General features: G+C 40.5%; 1 protein-coding gene across 8 annotated transcripts in view; it reads left to right on the forward strand.

The window, feature by feature from the left end:
* The window catches only part of INPP4B (inositol polyphosphate-4-phosphatase type II B), a 543,252-nt gene that overhangs the window by 491,106 nt on the left and 31,947 nt on the right, over positions 1-20,199 (forward strand). For all 8 annotated transcript variants that reach the window (XM_054690015.1, XM_054690016.1, XM_054690014.1 and 5 more), the window contains 2 exons: positions 3,784-3,896; positions 5,991-6,145. In XM_054690015.1, coding sequence (XP_054545990.1) covers positions 3,784-3,896; positions 5,991-6,145 — 268 coding nt within the window. The remainder of the gene's footprint in view (positions 1-3,783; positions 3,897-5,990; positions 6,146-20,199) is intronic.

Raw genomic sequence — 20,199 nt, forward strand, 5'->3', positions numbered from 1 at the left:
TCCTTAATACTTTGGTAGTTATTTATTTTATTCTATGTGGTTTGAAACCTTCAAGTTCTCATTCTCACCTTCCTCCAGGACCCAGAAGACAGGCCAGGGACATCATTGCTGGAAATCACCAGTCCTCTCAAATTTCTTCCCTTTTCTTTGGCTAGTTTCTGGCACAGATGAGAAAAACCTTTCTTTTGTGAAGAAGGCCTTGTTATACATATTTGTAGAGCTATCTTGGGGTTCTTGAGATCACAATCTAGGTGTTTGAGAGCCATCTACCTACTACAAACCATCTCCGAGCCCCTCGACATGACTTTAAATTGTTTGGAGATTCTGAAATCAAATGATTTCTAAAAAAAATTAAAAAAAATAAAGAAAGGAAAATTGGGGGCACAATAATTTTTGGAATTCTATACTTCCTGCATACCAAGTCCTGAGGTCCTCAATGTACAATAGCAAGTGAGGAAATTCCAAAAGAATGTTTAACGCAATGCTTTCAATGTGTTTTAAAAATTAATTACTTTTAAAGTTCGCAATTTCCTTTGGTATGGGTGATGCAACCTTGGAATTCATTTAAGAGGAAACAATGAAAGTTTATAGGTCAAGACTATTATTCAGCTCTGATCGGGTTGGGAGTTTGATATTTGATTTCTTATATTGCTTTTTTCATAAATTGTAAAGTAAAAATGCAATTTAAATAAAGGGGTTTCAATGGGGCTTTTTTGTTTATGTTTTTCAAGATTTTATAGCATCTAAAAGAACATACTTTCCAATTTTAAAACATCTCAATGACTTTCGCCTAATTACATTTGTTTGCTTACTAGTACGTTAACTAGAATTGTTCCAAAACTAGAAAAAAAGATTTTATATTCCATCATAATAACCAGGGTGGACTGTAAAAATATTGTCCTTTATATACTTATATTTTCATACTTAGAAGCAGACTTTTCTAAGTTGTTTTTATTGTAGTTGTTCTGGTAATTCATTGCCAGGTAACACATTATCCCAGTTTTACTGATTAAAACAGAATCACTTGATTTTGCCCACAGATTCTGCAGGTTAAGTGTTCAGACAGGACAAGGGGATGGGTTGCTCTGCTTCTGGGACCTCTATGGAAAGAAGAATGGGTGGAGTCACTTAAGTGACCAGAACTGGAGTCATCTGCAGGAGTCATTGGGTCCTCACATTCTAGTACTCAGGCCAGGGCACCGCAAGGCTGGGCTCAGCCGAACTGTCCCTTAGAGACTGAAACAGGACCCACTGGGTTTGTGAATGTTTGTAATTAACATAGTCAAGTGAGTGAGTGTGTGTTTGTGTGTGTGTGTGTGTGTGTGTGAGAGAGAGAGAGAGAGAGAGAGAGAGAGAGAGATGTTTCCTACTCTGGATAAATGCTGACTTTTGCATGAGAAACTAGGCTTCCTTATCTGAGGCTGTGGAGTTTTTCTTCAGTGTTGCTAATATCTTCCTCTGCTTTTCAGAGTTGATGTGGATTTTATTTTTATTGTATTTATTTGTTTGTTTGTTTAATTATTTATTTATTTTGCATAGAAGAACTGGGGTGTTGGCCAGATTGCGGGGGTTGGGGGGGAGAAGGGGTAAGAAGATTCACCAGAGACAGAGTGGGGAGCAGAACAGGTAGATCCACTGAAATCCACTGCTGAGGGGACCAGTGGGGAGACAGGAGAGGTCTGCTGCGCCATATGGGTCAGCTTCCTGGCTGGGGATCGAACTCACGCCTAAGGGAAGGTAGCACTGAGTCTCAACCTCTAGACGACCACGGAGGCCCTTGATGTGGATGTTAATCATTTAGCTCATCTGCCAAGACTTTTATTAATTGTCTTCCACTGCTAGTCGACAGAGTGTATTGAGGTCATTGTCCTCGTGTTGCAGTTGAGAGAGCAGGGCCACTTGCCTAGGCCCACACATCACAACTGGGCACACTGGGTACTTGGATCACCTTCTTGGAATCTTTGCTTAGATGCTTTCTTGAAAAAGAATTATGAAAATTTCAAACAAATAAAAAAGAATGGATCATAACATAACAAATGCCCAGAAGCCCATCACTAGACCTCAGAAGTGTGAAAAGAAAGAAAAGTTTCCAGATCAAGTGAAAGCTCCCTTTTGGTCCCTGTGCCTCAGGGAAAACCAATACCGTGGAGTTGATGTGTTACAGTCTCATACACATGTTTACCACATACATGTGGGTCTAGTAAAAATATGGCGTAGTTTTACACATTTAAATTTATATATTCCCATTCAGGATCTAATATAGTCAAATGCAAATATATTTATAGGAATATTTTGAATCTCAGTTCCCTAATACAGGAGCTACATATGTATAGTATGCATGCATATTATATATAGCATGTATGTATGTATATAATATATTCATGGGTGCATATGTATGTGTATATCTAGACATATATTATCCATTATAGGTAATAGAACCTGAACTTTCACTGTTCTATGATCATAAAATTCAGGATGATACATGATTGCGTTCAATGGATATTTCCATTTTACATACTACTTGCACACTTTGGTAGCCAAAGATCACTAGTTTAGTTCCTTAAGATCATTCCTCCACTGTCTGGAGCTTAAGTCAAGAACTACTTGAATATATTATTTTCATATAGTGAAACATCTGGTACAGTTCTGGGATGTTCAAAGCTTCATTGTCCATGTCACATTTCATGATCTGAGTCAAGAATCTGTTGTCTAGTTCTTTAATGTGCTGGTAACCTACTTGTAGTCAGTTATCATGTTTATGTATTTTCTTTTCTGTTTTTAGTCTCAATTAAAGTTCTCAGGAATTCTTCACCCCTCAGTTTGCAGATTCGACAATAGAGTATATTTCCCTATGGTACTGCACTAACCTGCAGCTCGCTCAGCAAGTCTTTTTGTTTCCATAACTACATCCTCATCTTGAATCCCATATCACCAAATCTCAGGGACACCTGTGTCATAATGTATACTGCCTAGGGTATTAATATAAAATTTATGACATTTGTTACCCATGCTCTAGTTATCGGGATGTAGAGTTCTGAACAGTCATTTCCTGCTCTTTGCCCAATTACCTCATGTAATTAACTATCACTTCTCATGTTGTTTTCCTTTGCATGCCATACCTGTGCTCCCAAACAGCAATTGTTTTCACCAGGATAGATTTTGCTCTCAAGGAACATTTGGCAACATCTGGAGATGTTTTCAATTGTCACAGGCAGGGTGCCACTGCTTTCTAAGTGGTACAGGTCAGGGATGCTGCTTAACAGCTTATGATGCAAAATACAGACCCATTTCCCACATCAAAATATTGTATAACCTGCCCCAAAATAGCAGTAGAGGAACGTTGCTGTTGTAAAACTCACTTCATGTATTTTAATTCAATTTACAGATTACCCCCATCTCTTAGACGTTCAATTGAATTATTCTCTTGTTTTAGACTAGCTGCCCAATGCAAATAATGGAAGGCTGGATGTTACAACTATGTCTTCAACTTCAATTGAAATGAGGCAGCAACTACCATCATCAAAAATGTTTTCCTTCCTAGTAAGATAGTAAGATATGACCAGGTGACATCACCAGTTACACAGATGGGGAATGAGAGAAACTGAGGCATAAATCTAAGTAAACAATAAAACAGGAATGTTAATAACTGTGATTATACTCAGACATTCTCTACTCCAAATGATTTGTTGTTATGGAATCTGCACTGCAAATATTGATATATTAAGGGAAACTCTTCGACCAACTTAATGCTAACACTGGTTCCTTTTTTCTCTTTTTCCTCAGACATTTCACATTTTCAAGAACAAAATGATTTGAAAGGATTGTTAGACAGTCTCCATCAAAATATCCAAGCCAAAAAAAGAAAGAATGTAGAAATCATGTGGCTGGCTGCAACGGTGAGCACTTCCCTGTCAAATTATATTTGCTATCACCATGGTGACCATCAGACCTTATTGGGCATCTTCTGTGTAGCTCCAACCTCTGCCCTTTGGGTTACCAGATGTCATCTTTCATTCTCAGGGGGATGAGGCATTTTCAGTGCTGTTGGTAGTTCTACCAGTAGATCAGAGGATATATGAAATGAGAAAGAAACCCACTGGCTTTTCTTGGTGCCCTATTTTGTTTGATACTTGGAGATTGAAGCCAAATGTGTGTGATATTCTTGATGTTGTATGTTACAGTGTCAATTGCCCATAATAATCAGAACCTTGAAGTGCTGCTGCAGAGACATATGGCATCCATAGAGTATGGTCACCAGATATTTACTCCCAGGCTTAGCAAGGCTCCTGGACATACTATTGAATTAATGAGCTTGTAAATGCATTTGTTAATTTAGATATTGGTATAGACTCTGTACTGTTGGATTGCTCTTGGTACCATGAGCTTTATTTTCTGTGGTTCTTCCTCATTCGATGGCACCCTCAAGACAGAAGAAGTGCCTGCTTTCCCATCATGGGTTTGCACAAGAGCGAAGCCCAAACCTGGCTTCTGTTTGTCTAAACTCTTAATTGTAGTGACTGCACAGCCTTGCTGGTTTAATTTGGATCCGGGATAGCCCATCTTCTGAGATACTCCTTTCATTCACTATCAACAGCATTTAAAACCCGCCTTTCCCCTTACTGCCAGTATTTAAATTATAACCCTATGTTACTTACACTCTCCTGGGAAAGATGAATGGATAACTTACCATGAGTCTATATAAAATAATTTACCAGGCACAAGGCAGAGGAAAGGGCTTGAGTTTCCCTCCATGCCCTCTTGGAACCCCGGGGATGAACATCAAAGGTAACAATATGAAACACTGCTTTCAGGCAGCTCATTTACTCTGGTCTCATTTAGCGCCAGCTTGCATTACACAAAAGTTGTTTTTAATAGTTCTCTCCCCAGTGTGTCTTCTCTTTATATCTTCAAAGACTTCTATGGTGTTCATTCTCAGAAAGATGGGCCGTAACTTACTTTTCCTATTTTACTAATAATATGATAGCAGAAAGGTAGCTTGATCACTTGCCAAGGCTAGCTGACAACACAGGGACACACTGAGAGGTGGCCATGTACCTCTCATGAGGGTGTATAAGGTGTATAAGGTGTATAAGATGTATAAGATGTACCTCTCATGAGGGTGTATAAGGGTAAGTCAAAGATGTTCTCGTGCAAAAAATGTATATGGTCTCATAGTATATGTAATTTTCCCATTTCAATATGTAAAAATGTCTTCCCACAAATTCCATACATTTCTTAAATATTTTTCTGAAATATGTATACCGACCACACGTGGCTTATTCACAACTCACCGTGGAGGGTCAAAAGCCTGCCTTGGGGAGCGCACAGCACGGTAGTGTGCCAACTCGGCATTCTCGGGAGCAGTGATCTTATTAGTAGTAGCATTTCTACAAGCTGGAACTTCAGTTTAAATATTCTTTTTGTTAATGTTTTACATTCTAATTGAAAAGTAGCAAGCTATTTGGTTTTATCTTGATCGGATTTAAAAATATAGACAAGAATTTAAAGAGACCAAACGCCAATCTAGGGTGTTCAGTTAAGCCTTGTCTGCTGCAGAGGCAACACATGTATGTTTGAAATTTCAAAACCAAGATTTGCAAAGGTTTCTCACATGTAAGGTAAAAAAAATGTCAGCTATTTGTCCATTCAAATCAGGGTTTGATCCAGGAAATAGAATCTCCCCCCAGTGTCACTTCAACTGTGACTATTGTCATCAGGTCCCCTCTCCCAGGGCTTTGCTATTTTTGCTGGATATTTATCATTTCCTGTGGCTTCAGCAACAACCCCCCACCCCTGCCCCCCACCCCGCCCCCACCTCACCAGCAAGGGGCTAAACAAATTAAACCTATTCACCAGCTTTGGAAATGAAAAGGTAACATTTTTACATTCAATGGGACAGATTGAGCCAATTGACTGTCAAAAGGGGACATGGACCCTGACCCCTTAGAGCAAACCCCGCTGAACGTGGCTGTTTCTCCTCCGTGTTTCAGATTTGTCGCAAACTCAACGGTATTCGGTTCACCTGCTGTAAAAGTGCCAAAGACAGGACGTCCATGTCGGTGACGCTGGAGCAGTGCTCCATCCTGCGCGACGAGCACCAGCTGCACAAGGACTTCTTCATCAGGGCCCTGGACTGCATGCGAAGGTACCGCCTCTGCGCTGTCTCTGATGGGCTCTCTTTACGTTGTGGTTTTTTTTTTTTTTTTTTTCCCCAAAATCCATCTTACTGGAGGGTTAAATAGTAGCTTCACTGCATTTCCATGGCTGAAAGCTCATGACATGAATGAACATCATTTTAAATCCCCCCCTGCTCATTTGTGGCACTCAAAGAAAATGTGGCCCCAGCTTGACGGCCCCCAGGGAGGCTGCATCTGTTTCACCAGCTTCTTCAGACCTGTGTTTAGGGCTCGCTCGGGCCTTTCCGCAGTCACCTGCAAGGAGGGCCCCTGACCTGGAAGGGGTATGCGTGTGTGCAAAAGTAAATGAAGTCGTTATCCAAACAAAGCCTTGCCAAGCTGCCCCTGAGGATCCTCCTGAGATCCGCAGGCCCCAGGTCGGCCACCTCCTTCCTGAAGTGGTCGCCCCCTCTCACCCCAGCACGTGCCGCTGAGGCTCTGACGGGGAATTAATATTGCTACTCGGCCGACATTTAAAGGCTCTGCCTGAAGTCATGTTTCTTGATTCATTTCCACGGTAATTAAATCTAAAGCCTAATCCGTAATGGGGAGGATAAAGTGCCTCGTTGGCAAGGTCTGTCAGCAAGGACACATGCTAATTAAAAAGTTAAGCAAAATTGTCCCTTTGCTTGGAGACTGATGCAGAGGCACCCCAGGAAGGGCGGGAAGGGCCCTCCCCAGGAGGCAACAGGACGCCCTGGGGCCCGGCCTGTCTGGCATGTCACTGCCTTCCAGGTTTCTCTAGAAGCTGCAGTTTTCAGGGACAGTGTTGCAGCTTGCTGGAGTATGTGTTCTCCCCCTAATGACGGGTCTGAAGTCCTCTAGTGTACCCCATTTCATGTCTCTTGGCATTTTCATTGTTCAGTGGTGACCCATCACAATTTTTTGATAAATGAAGTTGTCTTAGAGACCTAACATGAACATCTCAGCCACATAAAATACATTTATTTGATGTAAAACTCTCCTTTCAAGAATCATCTCAGCACTAAAGGGGGAAATTCAGGATCTGAGTGTACAATCTTCTTAAGTGCATCAGAAGAATACAGATGTCACTGTGGGTGGAACAAGGGTGCTGGGCACAGACAGGAAAAGCAGAGGACACCAACTGGCCAGAGGTCAGAGGACCAGCGCGTCCAACCAACTCTTAACTCTGGGGGCGACATGGGGGGGACGGGTTGAAATTGGTACTAGCTTACTTAAGGTAGAGGTAAGAGAAAGATAAATTAGAAAGAAAATTCTTTCCGATTAGCACATAAAGGACATGTCTCTCCTATTCATGTTAAACTGTAAACCAGTTTATTCTGGTATCACATCAAAGTTGTGCAGAATCCACACCATCCTATAGGTAACACATTTGTTTGGGAGATGACATTTACAGAAGTTCATTCTGGTAAGGCATTAGCAATTAATCTAAAAACTCCAAAGACCTTAACTTCCATATCCCTGCTGCTCTAGTGATGCTTTTTTGGTCAATTTCAAATTTGTCAAATTTACCCTTCAGTTGTGTGTCCGTGAGAGGGCCGTGTGAGAGTGTGAAGGTTTGATGTATGTGCATGTATACATGTGTTCCTGCATTTCAGGGAAATAAGATGCGCCCTTTTAAATATCTGCTGGCATTTCCCTCTCTGGGTATCTCTACAACACCAGGCCAAAGGTTTATAAGTTCTGGCCACTCCCCCAGAGTAAATGAGAGCCTGGGACAGGGGGCCTGCTGATCTGAGTTTAAATCCAGGCTACGTGCCATTTAATAGTTATAGTCGCCTTCTGCAAGCTAATCTCTTATTGTTTCTTAGTGCCCTAGGCAAGGTAGGCAACCTCTTGCTGCCTCACTTTCCTTTTCTGTAAAACTGTGAACTACTTAGGACAGTGTTTCACACAGTAATCACTATAACATGTTTGGTAAATGAAAAATTAATGCTGAGGTCGTGATGCGAACATTCTGATCTTCCAGGTACACTGAAATGTGGCTAGGTTTGATCCTTATAATCTTTGTGAATATATTATGACGTAAGATTTGACTCCAGCAACATAGATTAAAATAAAGTCGGCTGTCATCTTTTGTAAGATTTCAAATACAACACTTAAATCTATTTAAAAAAAATTCCTTAAATTCTACTTTTATGTGTATAGGTGTATAAGCACTATGCTATTATAGATGACTGCATTCTTTAAAGGCTGCATAGGTTTATGACGTTATTTGATGTTAATATGTATTATTGTATGCCCTTACATATATTTGTAGAATTTGAGACCAAGGAGTCACCTTACAAATTAGCCAAATCTGTTCCACCTTATAAATAAAGACAGAGAGGTTCTTGGCCACACCGGCTCCCAGGGAATGTCCCAGCCAGCATTATGATGCCCTGCTTATATTCTAATGCTATTTTCTTGGTACCAAATAAAACAAAATTCTGTCACCTTAAAATCATTTGGTAATGTATTTGACTACTTAAAATCTGTTAGTTAAAAATAATATGTATAAAAACCATGCACTTTTAGAAATTTAAGCATGTGAGCAAAACCAGAGCAGCTACCCAAATCCTGAGACCTTCTAGAAGAAATTCCAGCTCTAGACTTGTTCATTGTTATACTGGGGCATTGAACAGTGTCTGGTCCAAAGTAAAACAATATTAACATAAGTAACATAAGTCACCAAAAAAATGAAAAACAGTCCAAATGTGTCAATGACCAAACCAGGCCTTTCACTCACTCCCAGAAAGCCAAACTGAGTCAAGAGAAATGTCTTCCCATGAAGGAGTTTTATTCAAGAGGGCTATTGTAGCGGCAGGAAGGGGACAGGAGCAGAATATCTATGACCACAGCAGACGGGGTAAAGGAGGCATCCTGGAGCCCTTGGTGGCTTTTGCAGGTCTTTATTCGGATTTACCAGGTACATGGCGGGCAGGGGTGCTGGGGGCCAGGGGGCAGGCAGCCTGCCAGCCCCCAGCAAATCTTCACTCTATCTGGGCTCTCCGGCCTTCTCTCATGACCTTTGCTTCTCTGGTCCTTTCACTCTGCTCTTCTGCTGGTGTCCCCGTGATGCCGCCCTTATAAGCTCAGCCTCTCAGCCCCAGTGTACCCACTTACGCATGCCCACACCCCACCCCAGGTGCCCGCCATCAGGCATGCATTCAGGACCGTAGGGGTCCACCATCAATCCCAATGTCAGGAGGGCAGAAAAGCCTGACACTTTTTTACCTTACCCTACAGCTATCAAGGGAGTCTGGGGGATAGGCACCCCAAAACAACTGGCTCCCCAAGTGGCAGGAGTGCTGGGAATTTACAAGGGGTGGAGGAAGGTGAGGGAGGGCAGAGCTTCTCCAGGTCCTGTGGCAGGGTCAAGGTGCTGGGCTTTCCCAGCGGTGTGTTGTCAGCCATCAGCAGATGTTTGTTTCGATGCCACTGTCAGCTCAGAGAGAGAGAACTGGGTTAGGGACAGACTCCATTTTCCAAGTTCCCAGAATGCAGGTGGAGCCAATTAACAGTCATTCATGAGGCAGGAGTAGGGGCTGCGTTCCAGTGAGTTAAGTTAGTCCTGGAGAGGCAATGCAATACAAGGGCTAAAGTTTAATCCCACTTATTCCTTATTTTTAGTCTGGGAGTGTTTTCTGTTGCTACAGAAGGATTGATAGTTCTCATCTTTTGCTCTTCAAAACTGTATAGCAACTTTCTTGTCAATTATTTACTGATAAGACAGGGGGGTGGGTGGCGGGGAGAGGATTCACCAGAGACAGAGTGGGGAGCAGAACAGCAGATCCACTGAACTACAATGCTAAGGGGAGCAGCCAGTGAGACAGGAGAGGTCTGCTGCATCATGTGTGTCAGCTCCCCGGCCTGGGATTGAGCTCTTGTGCGGTGGCTGGGGATAGCTTGACAGCACTGAAACTTTAACCCCTGTGCCACCAGGGAGGCCCAGCTCTGTGATTTCCTGGATGGACTGGTTAACTTTCTGGCTAGATCACTGGATGGGGGAGTGGCCGAGCAGAGAGTCTGGCTGGCTGTGAGGGGGACAGTCAGCATTTCTTTGCCTCCGAAAAATGCTCATGTTTCTGCCCCCACCTAAGACTGGGATTTTCCACCCTCTACTCCCTTTTTGGGCCCTCAGCAGCAATGTTTCTGGTCTCCACAGAAGCTCCTGGTGGCAGCGCAGAGGAGGGGGGAAGCAGCAGACCCCCTGTTCTTATTCTATGCAGATACTCAGCAGTTTTCCTTGAAGAAACACTTCTCAGCTTGTTGCTTGACTTGGGTTGATTATTAGAGTCCAAAAATGATTGTTTTTGACATATCTTCCAGTGTCACAGTTTTGTGGGAGGAAGAGGATTTGCAGAGCTCCTTGTAGTGCTGCTAGGAGTCCCTCCCTCCTGTGGCTGTAAAATGCACATCACAGGCCCTTTTAGACATTTTGCTTGACCTCACGTGGTTTATAATTGAGAAAATGCAAGATGGATCCAGGGATCTAAACTTTTTAAGAACTTCACAAAAATCGAGTGCCCAACCCTGGATAAAAAAGAAATTGGTGTTTGATTCTTATGCATTTGATCATATACAAGTTTTTATTTTATTTAACATCACTTGCAGTTTATTTTACTTTTGAATTATTCTAAGCACCTTTCAGTCTGTTTACCATGGAATTTATAAAAGTTCACCAGGGTTATAATATTATTGCTGCTTTGCTAGTTTTACTTCTTCCTTGTCTATATTAAATTTTTCTGTTGTATTTATCTCTAAAACAAATTATTTGTGGACATGCAAAATTTTATAATTAAAGGGAGTCAATAAACATTAATGCTTCATCTAGCTGCTTACTCAGAAATACCTTACCAGAATAAGCTCCTAGAGGAAGGAAGGAGCTTTGTTTTTCGTTGCTCACTGCTGTATCCCCATCACCTTGAACAATGCCTGGCCACTGAGGCTTCTCAATAAATATGCAGCGAGAGAATGAATGAATAACAGGTTTCTAAAATGTTCAAGTCCTATGTATTAGAAGGTTTGGTGCATACATAGGCATTTGGAGTTGAGCATATAAAATTATTGCTCATACTTAAAAGCAAAAGTTTCCAAAGATGAATGTTTTGGAGAGGTGATGATACAAATTCAAAAACAGTTTCTCAGGCATCCTACCTTAACTCACAGTCTGAAACCACCCTTTGTGCAGTGGTCAAAATGTATAAACTGTCTCTTTTCCTCTCTCTCCAGTCTTTCTGCAGCCGTGCCTCTCATTGCAATCTGTTTGAAATGGCAGAAGAATGTTCAGATCAGAAAGGTAGCGCGGTGTCTGGGTGGATCTGACTTTCTGAGACCTAAACGAGGTTCTCAAGGGAGTGTCACCACACAGACTGGTCTAGGGCAGGCCTGGGTTGAGAACCACATGACCTACGTGGTCATCCTTTAAACCAATTGTCCTTCAGTGACTGATTTCATTGTCCTTATGATTAGACTAGATGTCTGCTGTCACTGTCCTTTTTTTGAGTTTTGTGGTATATTGCCAAATTCCCACTTGATCATCTATAGCTGAAGTTACAAAGTAACAAAACAATTGGCAGATTTTTATCTTTTAAAAGGAGAATGCAGCCTAAGCACTCGGTTCTCTTTTATGGAACCTCCATTGACTGCTGAGAGCTAACTTGTCCCAACACATTTGCAGAAAACATTTTCGTTGAGACTTCAAATTCACATTTGATTAACAGATGATTAGAATTGGACTTTAAGATATATAATAAATTTGACTGAATCATAAAATGTCATGTTTTGATCCAAAAATAATTGTGTTGGAAAATTTAACTGCCACTAAAAAGTAAATTAAAATGAAATTGCCATTGCACTATTATTTTTCTTAATAGGGACTCTGGTATTGTGTGTGTATACAGTGTAGCAATCTGACAACATACTTCTTGCTTGTTTGTAGCTTTTATTTTTCTTATTTTTCTTATGCTACATTACTCTACAGTCTGTCTATAATGGCTCCTTAAAATTAAGACAGTTGATGTGCTATTAGTAAGATTAATTGGAATACTTTGCAGCATGCAACCTATTTGTCACCCTTCTGACACAGGCTTTAATCTTTCTATTTTAATAAATATTTAATTCCTAAGAGAGAGACAAAAACCCCATCAGACTTACTGGGTTTTATTATCAGGCTGAATGTCATATTCTCAATATGTTATACCTAAAATTTACATGTTGGGGAAGGAAGGACTTAGGACATGTTCTGCCTCACGAATGAGAAACCCTTAATCCATTGAGGTCAGTAAAGATTTCATTTCTCTTGATTTACTTCTTTGTGGGGTTCACTTGTGACTTTTGTGGGGTCCACTTGTGAGTCAGGTAGTTCATCTGTCCATGCGGAACCTCTCTTACTCCCCACAAGGTAGTGAGAGCACTTGAGGCCACGAGCTCTGGACTATTCCATGGTGTTCAGAGGAGAACAGGAATCACTGTGCCTGGGGGGTTCTGGGGGAGGGAGACTTACTGAGCTAGAAAACGTCTTTCCTTTCCTTCATCTGCTTTCTGCCATGGCTTTCTTTTCTTTTATTTTTGTGTGATTGTACTAGTCAGAGAGGGGCTTCTGTAATTTCACATTATCTCCTATATCAAATATTAAAGCAGATAATAAGCATTGTAGACACAGGTAATTGAAGCTTTTAGCTATTCCTCGGCTGTTTTTTCCATTATGAGGAAGTGCTGTCTCCTCCCTTGAGGATTTCACTGGTGTTTTGCTACCTTATTTCAGTCAGTATCTTTGACAACAGTTATGCCTTCATCTTAAGAGTTGCTAATAATTACACTAAAACTGGCCCCATTAGGATGTTTTTGCTTCAACTGACTGTGTGGTCTAGGCTACTGTAAAGAATATCCTTCCTTAGAAATCTAATCTAATCTAATCTAATCTAATAGAGTGAATACTATGATATCAATAGATGAACTGTCAATTAGAACTTATTTCACTGGACCAATCAAAGAAACAGCTACAAAATGAATGTTAAGCAAGGCTCTTCATACATTCATATGTGTCGAATTATTTTATTTCTACAAAAGTAGTGGCTTTAAGGTCCATTGCTTTCCCCTGCTTTGTTTGGTGCATGATGGTTATTTTCTAGTACTGGTAGCTTCTCTGGATGATGATTCCATACTAGGAGGATTATGGACTAGAAACCACAACAGTGGTTTAAAGGAGAAAAGCAATAGCTGTGGCCTGGGGTGGTCCTGAGGCCGTGGGATTTGAGTGGTATTTTGTGAATGACACAGTTTAGGTAAGCAACAGGAGTTAACAGTTCTTGCCTAGAAATACCTGAGTGGCTTTTATTAATTCATCACATTTGTTAAGAGTTTGTGTTTATGTAAATAGCATCATCATGTGTGTCCTAGTCAACAATTATGGTCTTCAACTGCTATCATGAAATCTCTATAGCTTATAAGCTCTACTCCTGGCCTCTTAACAGCTGTCTAGAATTCACTAAAATGAACAGATCACAATTTTCCATTCCCCTGTTGATTTTAGGTTGTTTCTAATATTTGCTATGGCAGGCTATAGTGTAATAGACTTGCTTACAGGTATGTCGTGAAAACAAGTATCAGAGTTTCTCCAGTATATAAACCTGTAAGTGTAATGGGAGGTAAGATATTTATGTTTTCAATTTTGCTAAAAGTTACAAGACTGCTCTTTAAAATAGTTATGCTGATGTATCTCCCCCAAGCCACACAGCGTGTGCCCATTTTCCACATGCCCCAATATTTGCACTGTGTTTTTCAGTTGGATTGGATAAAAGTGACATCTTGGTTTAGTTTTTATTGTCCCAGTCTTATTGAGCATCTTTCTAAGTATTGATTTAGCTACTCAGATTTCTGCTTCCAGAAACTCATTTTTAATGTTTTCTATTGGGGGGTGCCTTGCATATAATTGTAAGTTAAGAAAGGATCCCAATCTTTTTTAACCCCTTGTTTATTGTGTTTAAGTTCTAGAAAAGAGGGTTTCAGGGGTGGTAGTTTTTAAAGATATTTTTTATTTGTTTTGTTTATTTTTTATAAAGCAATGAGAGCACAGTGGAAGGATAAAAGTATTCTTGATTTTAGGTAGAGATGTGCAGTGTTTTGACAGGAGCCTGTGATATGATGGGAGCCTCCTTGGCAGAGAGGAAGCACAGTTCCATTTTAGACAAGGGAAGGGAACTTCCAGCAGAGATGCCAACAAGAACGCACAGGTGATTAGGGAGATGATTTATGCCTTTGCACTTGGAAGATGAGATATCTCAGGAACTAGTCCTAAAAAGGCTCACTCACAATTAAAGAAGCCTAGGGTGCAGGCAACCCAGGCCTGCAAGACCTCAGGGAGCAGTTATATATGGGCCTAGAATGGCCAGTTATATATGTTTCTAGAAGGTTGAGATACAAGAGTCGCCTACAGCTGGGCTTGACACCATGCTCTGAAAGAAGCAACTCAGAACTAAGCACATGGGTGCGGAATGAGCAGCATAATTGTCTCCTATCTGCTTGCTTTAAAAGTTTATAAGTTTTATTAGACATTCAGTTCCCATATACAAATGCTTCCCAAATCTCTGTCATTCATTCAACCACTTTTTATAGCCATCACATGTACGATCATTTATTTTACCCTTGTGCTAAGCAGTGGTGAACATGCATTCCTCACCTCTGCACCTGTGTGGTCAGCAAGTGCTCATTTGCAAAATGAGTGGTTTATTGGTAGAAACCAATCACATGGCATTTCTCAGGTGTACCTACATGGTTTGGGAGTCCCTACTTTAAATCCTTTAAAATCTAACTGTGAAGCCTGCCCTGCAGAGGGCAGCATGCCTCACCTGACATATAATGTCAGCAAAGCAGGCTAGAGGAAGGTTTAGAGGAAGGACTTGGAATCTCATGGTTGTCTTCACTTCTTAGCAGTGGAAATGGAATTCCCAAGAGCCATGGAATTGTTTGTAATGTGAGACAATGCATGAAAGGAAATCTAACAGGACATAGTGTAAATAATTACTCTCTATATAATAGATAGATAAAATAATTGCAAGGACTGCTGTCTTGTAGTGATTCCACCAGCACCTCTGGCCTGGGGCTGTTTGTGAGGATTAAATAAAGCAATGATCTTTGCAGCCCTTCACCCCAGTCCTCATTGCATCGCCAGGATCAGCAAATAGGAAATGCTACCATGGCTGTTATTAATGTAATGGCGATTGTCCTTACCGTTATCACTATTATTCCTACCACCTTTGTCATAACAATTTCCCATCTAATTGTTTTTACTGTGCTGTGCTTTGGGGGTGATATCTGAAGTCATGTGAGTTAAGATAAAAGCAAAGTCCTTTGAAGTGTGCATAGTGTCTGTGCACTGGTTACAAAGAGTGGTCTCTGGGCCGGGGGCATCTGTAATATCACCCGAGATTTGCAGATTGTTGAAAATGCAGAGTCCCAGGCTCACCCCACTAGATCAGAAATCAAGGACTAGGGCCCAGCAGTCAGAGCCCCAAAGATCTCTCCTGTGGATTGCAGCGTACACTGGAGTTTGATAATTACTGGCCCAGTGTAGGGTGATGTTACCTTTGCAACAGTTTCACGAAGTGTAACTCACATATGCGTACCATACTCGCCACAGAATTCACTGGTGTAAAGTTCACAGTTCAACTGTGTTTAGTCTCTACACAGATTTAGGGAGCCATCACTACTGTATGGTTTTAGAAGCTGTTCATCACCCCTAGAAGAAACCCTCCACATCCATCAGCCATCTCTCTCCAGCCTCCACCCCCCCTTAGACAAGCACTCATTGACTTTCATCTGTTCTCAATATTTCTCATCAGTCATGATACATTATATGTGGTCTTTGGTGGAAGACTTCTTTCACTTAGCATAATATTTTCAAGGTGCATCCATATGGTCAAACTTCTTTCATGACTTTGTAAAGTAACCTCTTTGTGAATATTCTTTATATTCTTTTCTGTAGTTCCACATCAGGTTTATGATTCTCCAGCACACAGGTGCACCTGTGCCTACGCCAGGGGTTAAAGGAAGGTGCCTGAGTGTGATTATGTTTGTGTGTGCACGTGGATTTTAAGTTTGTGGGTTCCCTTTTGGAGAGATTGCTAAAAACCTCAGGACCAATTTTGTGATCCAACCATTTCCATTGTATAGCAGTCTTTTTTTTTTTTATGTAGTGACCTTATTTCTAGTTCCATTTTATTTGACAGCCCTTGCATTTATTGTTTTCTTCTCATTTTCATTCTTGATATCTTACTGAACTTTATGTACTCATTTAAAATGCCTTAAATTCCTTTTTCAAAACAAAGCAGGGTTTGAATACTTAAGAATAAAATCACACAAAGCATCCCCTTATCCTATGCTCAACATTCTTCTTAAATCTGCTCTGAGCACTCATCACATCAAGTTGAATAATGCTGTTTTATAGTTTCTGCAAATTGCAAAACAGCATCAGTCTCTAACATCTGAATTTATGTTTTCAAAATGATGTCTGTCTTCTCAACTATTCAGGAAAATAATGGCATTACATTTTTATATGCTTCAGAGTTTGCAAATCACCTTGCTGCTCTTTGCTCTTGAAAATAGGAATACAATAGATATCATCTTTTGTTCAGAAGCTGTTCCATAATTTAATTTTATAACACAAATCCAGAGATGGAATTTTTATAACACAGAGAGTTTTATTTGATTTTGTGATAAAGATTTTTTTCCCTTGGAAAGACTAGAAGAAAAGTGAGAATAAGGCATATTAGAGCTGTCAAGAGAGATTATTTTTGCCAGAAAAGGAGGGGAAAAAGCCTCCCTCTTCACAAGAATGAACTGGTTTTACAGCAGCTGCTCTTGCAATAGATACGTTTATTGAAAACTCCTGCTGCCTCTAGTCACTATGAAAAAAGAAAACAAAAATTCCTATAAGATACCAAAAATCCCACCTCCATGAGGGATGCATGATTAAATGTCACGTGGTCATAAGTGATAAGGCAACTGAGGCAGCCATGTGGGCTGGTCGTGGTTTCAGCTGACCACATGAGACGCTTATGGTGGGCAGTTTCTGGAAAGTCCCAACTCCAGCAAGCTCTTGCCAAGATTAATCTTTTTATTCCTTCTGTAGTTTAGCCACAAAACACAATTTTATCATGCAAGTTAATTATGTGGAAGTTGATAATGTGTGTGGTATAGTGTGATACCTTCTGTATAGGTTCTGTATATAACTGGAAATAAATTCTAAATCAGAGGGCTTGATTTGGGGTTAGATGAATCTGTTTTGGAAAATAATATGGTTTAATATTCAGGTGGCCAATTCTAATCTCCCCAAAATGCCATTCTTAAAGTTCTTTTCTAAATTGAAATTTTATATTACTGAGGTTTTATACCAAAGCATGTACCATTTCTACTGACGGCAAAATAAAAGAAAGTCACATTTCCATGCAATGTAATTTATTTAGTCTTATGATAAATGGGCATGTGTTTATTTTGTCACATTTGCCCACATCCCTTGAATAACAAAACAGGGATACCCTCCCAATCTGGGTGTGAATGGTGGGAGGAGAAAAAAAGTGAAAAATAGTCAATATTTTAAAAATCCTTAAGAATATTGGGATGTTGGCATATTAGTGAGAATGGAAATCAATTTGTGTGCGTGCTTTTTAAATATTAAGCTTACTTTGAAAGTTAGTGATTGCCCTTTGAACATCCTTATCTCCAAGTAAATGTCAAAATGGTGTTAGCACATTTTAGCAATATGTTGCTGAACTCTGCTAATTTCCTCCCGGAGTTCGGCTTGTAATGGGAGCAAACTTTCCATTTAACCAATTTTACCGCAATCAAGAAGAAATCAAAACTGGAAAAAAGTCTTGCAGGAATCTGGCCCTCTGTGTGTGGAGGAAGGGAGGAAAAAGCTTGCTAATTTCTGTGGGGTCTGATGAGGTGAAGGCGGGTATTACTTCCATCTCTAACTGTCAAGGCTGGGAGCCCTTGAACAGTGAATGGTGAGGGTCTTCCAGGAAGGAAGGGCTTCCTCTGTGCCTCAGAGACATGTCTCTTGCCTGCACAGGTTATCCAGGCTGAATGTTTCTCCCACTTTTTCACTTTTTTTCACTTTTAGCTAAAAGTGAAAGGTGCTGCCTGGAAGCCTGTCTCCACTCTTCATAAACGTTCCCTTTCTCCTTCAAAGAAAAGGCGTGGCAGGCTGACCATCTAGCCATGGCCTGACAGATTCATTAATGAACTAATTCATTAAAGCTGTGGAGGCAGCGTTCCCGCTCACACAGGAAACAAGCCTTTCCCATCATTACCACCGTGTAGCCTCGTACCTTCTTTAGTGACCAAGATCCCTAAGCACACAATAGAGATTTTTCAACTGAAGACAAAAATGTCTTTGAAGAAACTGAACACATGTAGTTAACATTGATTTTCCCATTTCTGACCAAATATTTATAGACCTAAGGTCTATAAATATGTTTTCTGCCTAATCAGTGTTGGAAGGGAAGTCATGTGGCTTCTGGTCCAAACACCTCAGAGAAGCTTGTGTTGATGAATATATGTCTAATAAGATAATTTTTTCAATCTAGATGAAAAAATCAGCCCTCCAGGATCTGAACAGAGTCCACCTGAGAAGATAGTTTTCTAGTAACAGTGAGAATTTGTACAGTTGGAGCAAGATTAGACCCCTATGTGTGAGGAAATAGTCAAAAACCCTCCAGAGAATCCTTTCAAAGCCACTTTTTTTTTTTAATGACAAAATGAACTTAGCAGCCTTTCAAGACAGAATCCAAATAAAGTAACTGAAATAACTGAATTATGATAAATTTTTTTTTAACATACTGGCTGTTTTGGAGGTCAAAGTTATACATATTAAGAAAAAAATACATATGTAACTCAAAGGGATTTTAATCTTCCTTTGCATAGATCCAAAGTGATCTTGTTTGTTAACTTGTCTTTCAGTCAGAGGACACAGGCCTCCTCACTTGTGAGCAATGCGCCTATTCTTACACTGCTGTGCCAGCCACTATGTTTAATATGAAGTCAAAAAATAGATTCCAACGTTGTTTATCTCATTAATATGAGAAAAGGTGAGAAAAGAAGAATAACTAGAAGTTGACACATCAACTCCCCCAAATATGCCAGACTAATTACTTTGCTCATTTTTTTCATGCACTGGAAAATCACCACAAGACTATGGTGCAGAATGAAATGTTGTTTTTCAAGTCTTGATTATCATTCTCCTAAAAGTTTTCAAACTACTTCCATTTCTGTGCACGTGTAACTTGAATGCTAACGGTGTTTTATGACTGCAACATTTAGAAAGAGCCTGAGAGATTCACCTAGTGACCCTGCCCACCAAGGCAGCTCACCTTTTCCTGCCACGTCCAACAGCAGGGACTTTATTACTTTGTGCAATACAGTCATCTGTTGTGTTGGCTGGCCATCTTGTATCAGACAGCAACACTTTCAACTAACAGCTGTCATCCTATAGCTGCCATTCCTTTGTCCACTCATCTGCCTGGATCAAAAGAATACGTCAGCATACCCTTCCTTCTGCCAGCCTACAGATAATTTAAGATGATTTCAGTGTTCATGCTTGACTGTTTGCATCACTTTTAAGATGTAAAAGGAGATACAACTCTTCCTAAAAGATATTGCCACCCTCTTTCAATGCATTCTTCCTTTTTTATATCCTTTATAAACGACACAAGCAAAATTGGACACCACCTTTGAAATTTATTTATTTATTTTTAAATATTTATTTATTTATTTATACAAGCACTGGGTACAGTCAGAAGCTCAGGAGGGTGAGAGAATTCACCAGAGCCAGAGCGGGGAACAGAACAAGCAGACCAACAAAATACACTGCTGAGGGGAGCAGCAGGCATGGCAGGAGAGGTCTGCATGCCATGTGGGACCCTCGTCGGGGACAGGGAATCGAACCGTCTCTGCAGAGGCCGCAGGCAGCTTTGCAGCCCAGTGCTCAACCACTGCGCCACCAGGAGAGGCCCTTTTGAAATTTAATATGAAGAATGAAATGCAAAACAGGACAAAG

This window comes from Talpa occidentalis, unplaced genomic scaffold (genome assembly GCF_014898055.3).
Source record: "Talpa occidentalis isolate TD23 unplaced genomic scaffold, MPIMG_talOcc4v2.1 talOcc4.8, whole genome shotgun sequence".
Lineage (NCBI taxonomy): Eukaryota > Metazoa > Chordata > Mammalia > Eulipotyphla > Talpidae > Talpa > Talpa occidentalis.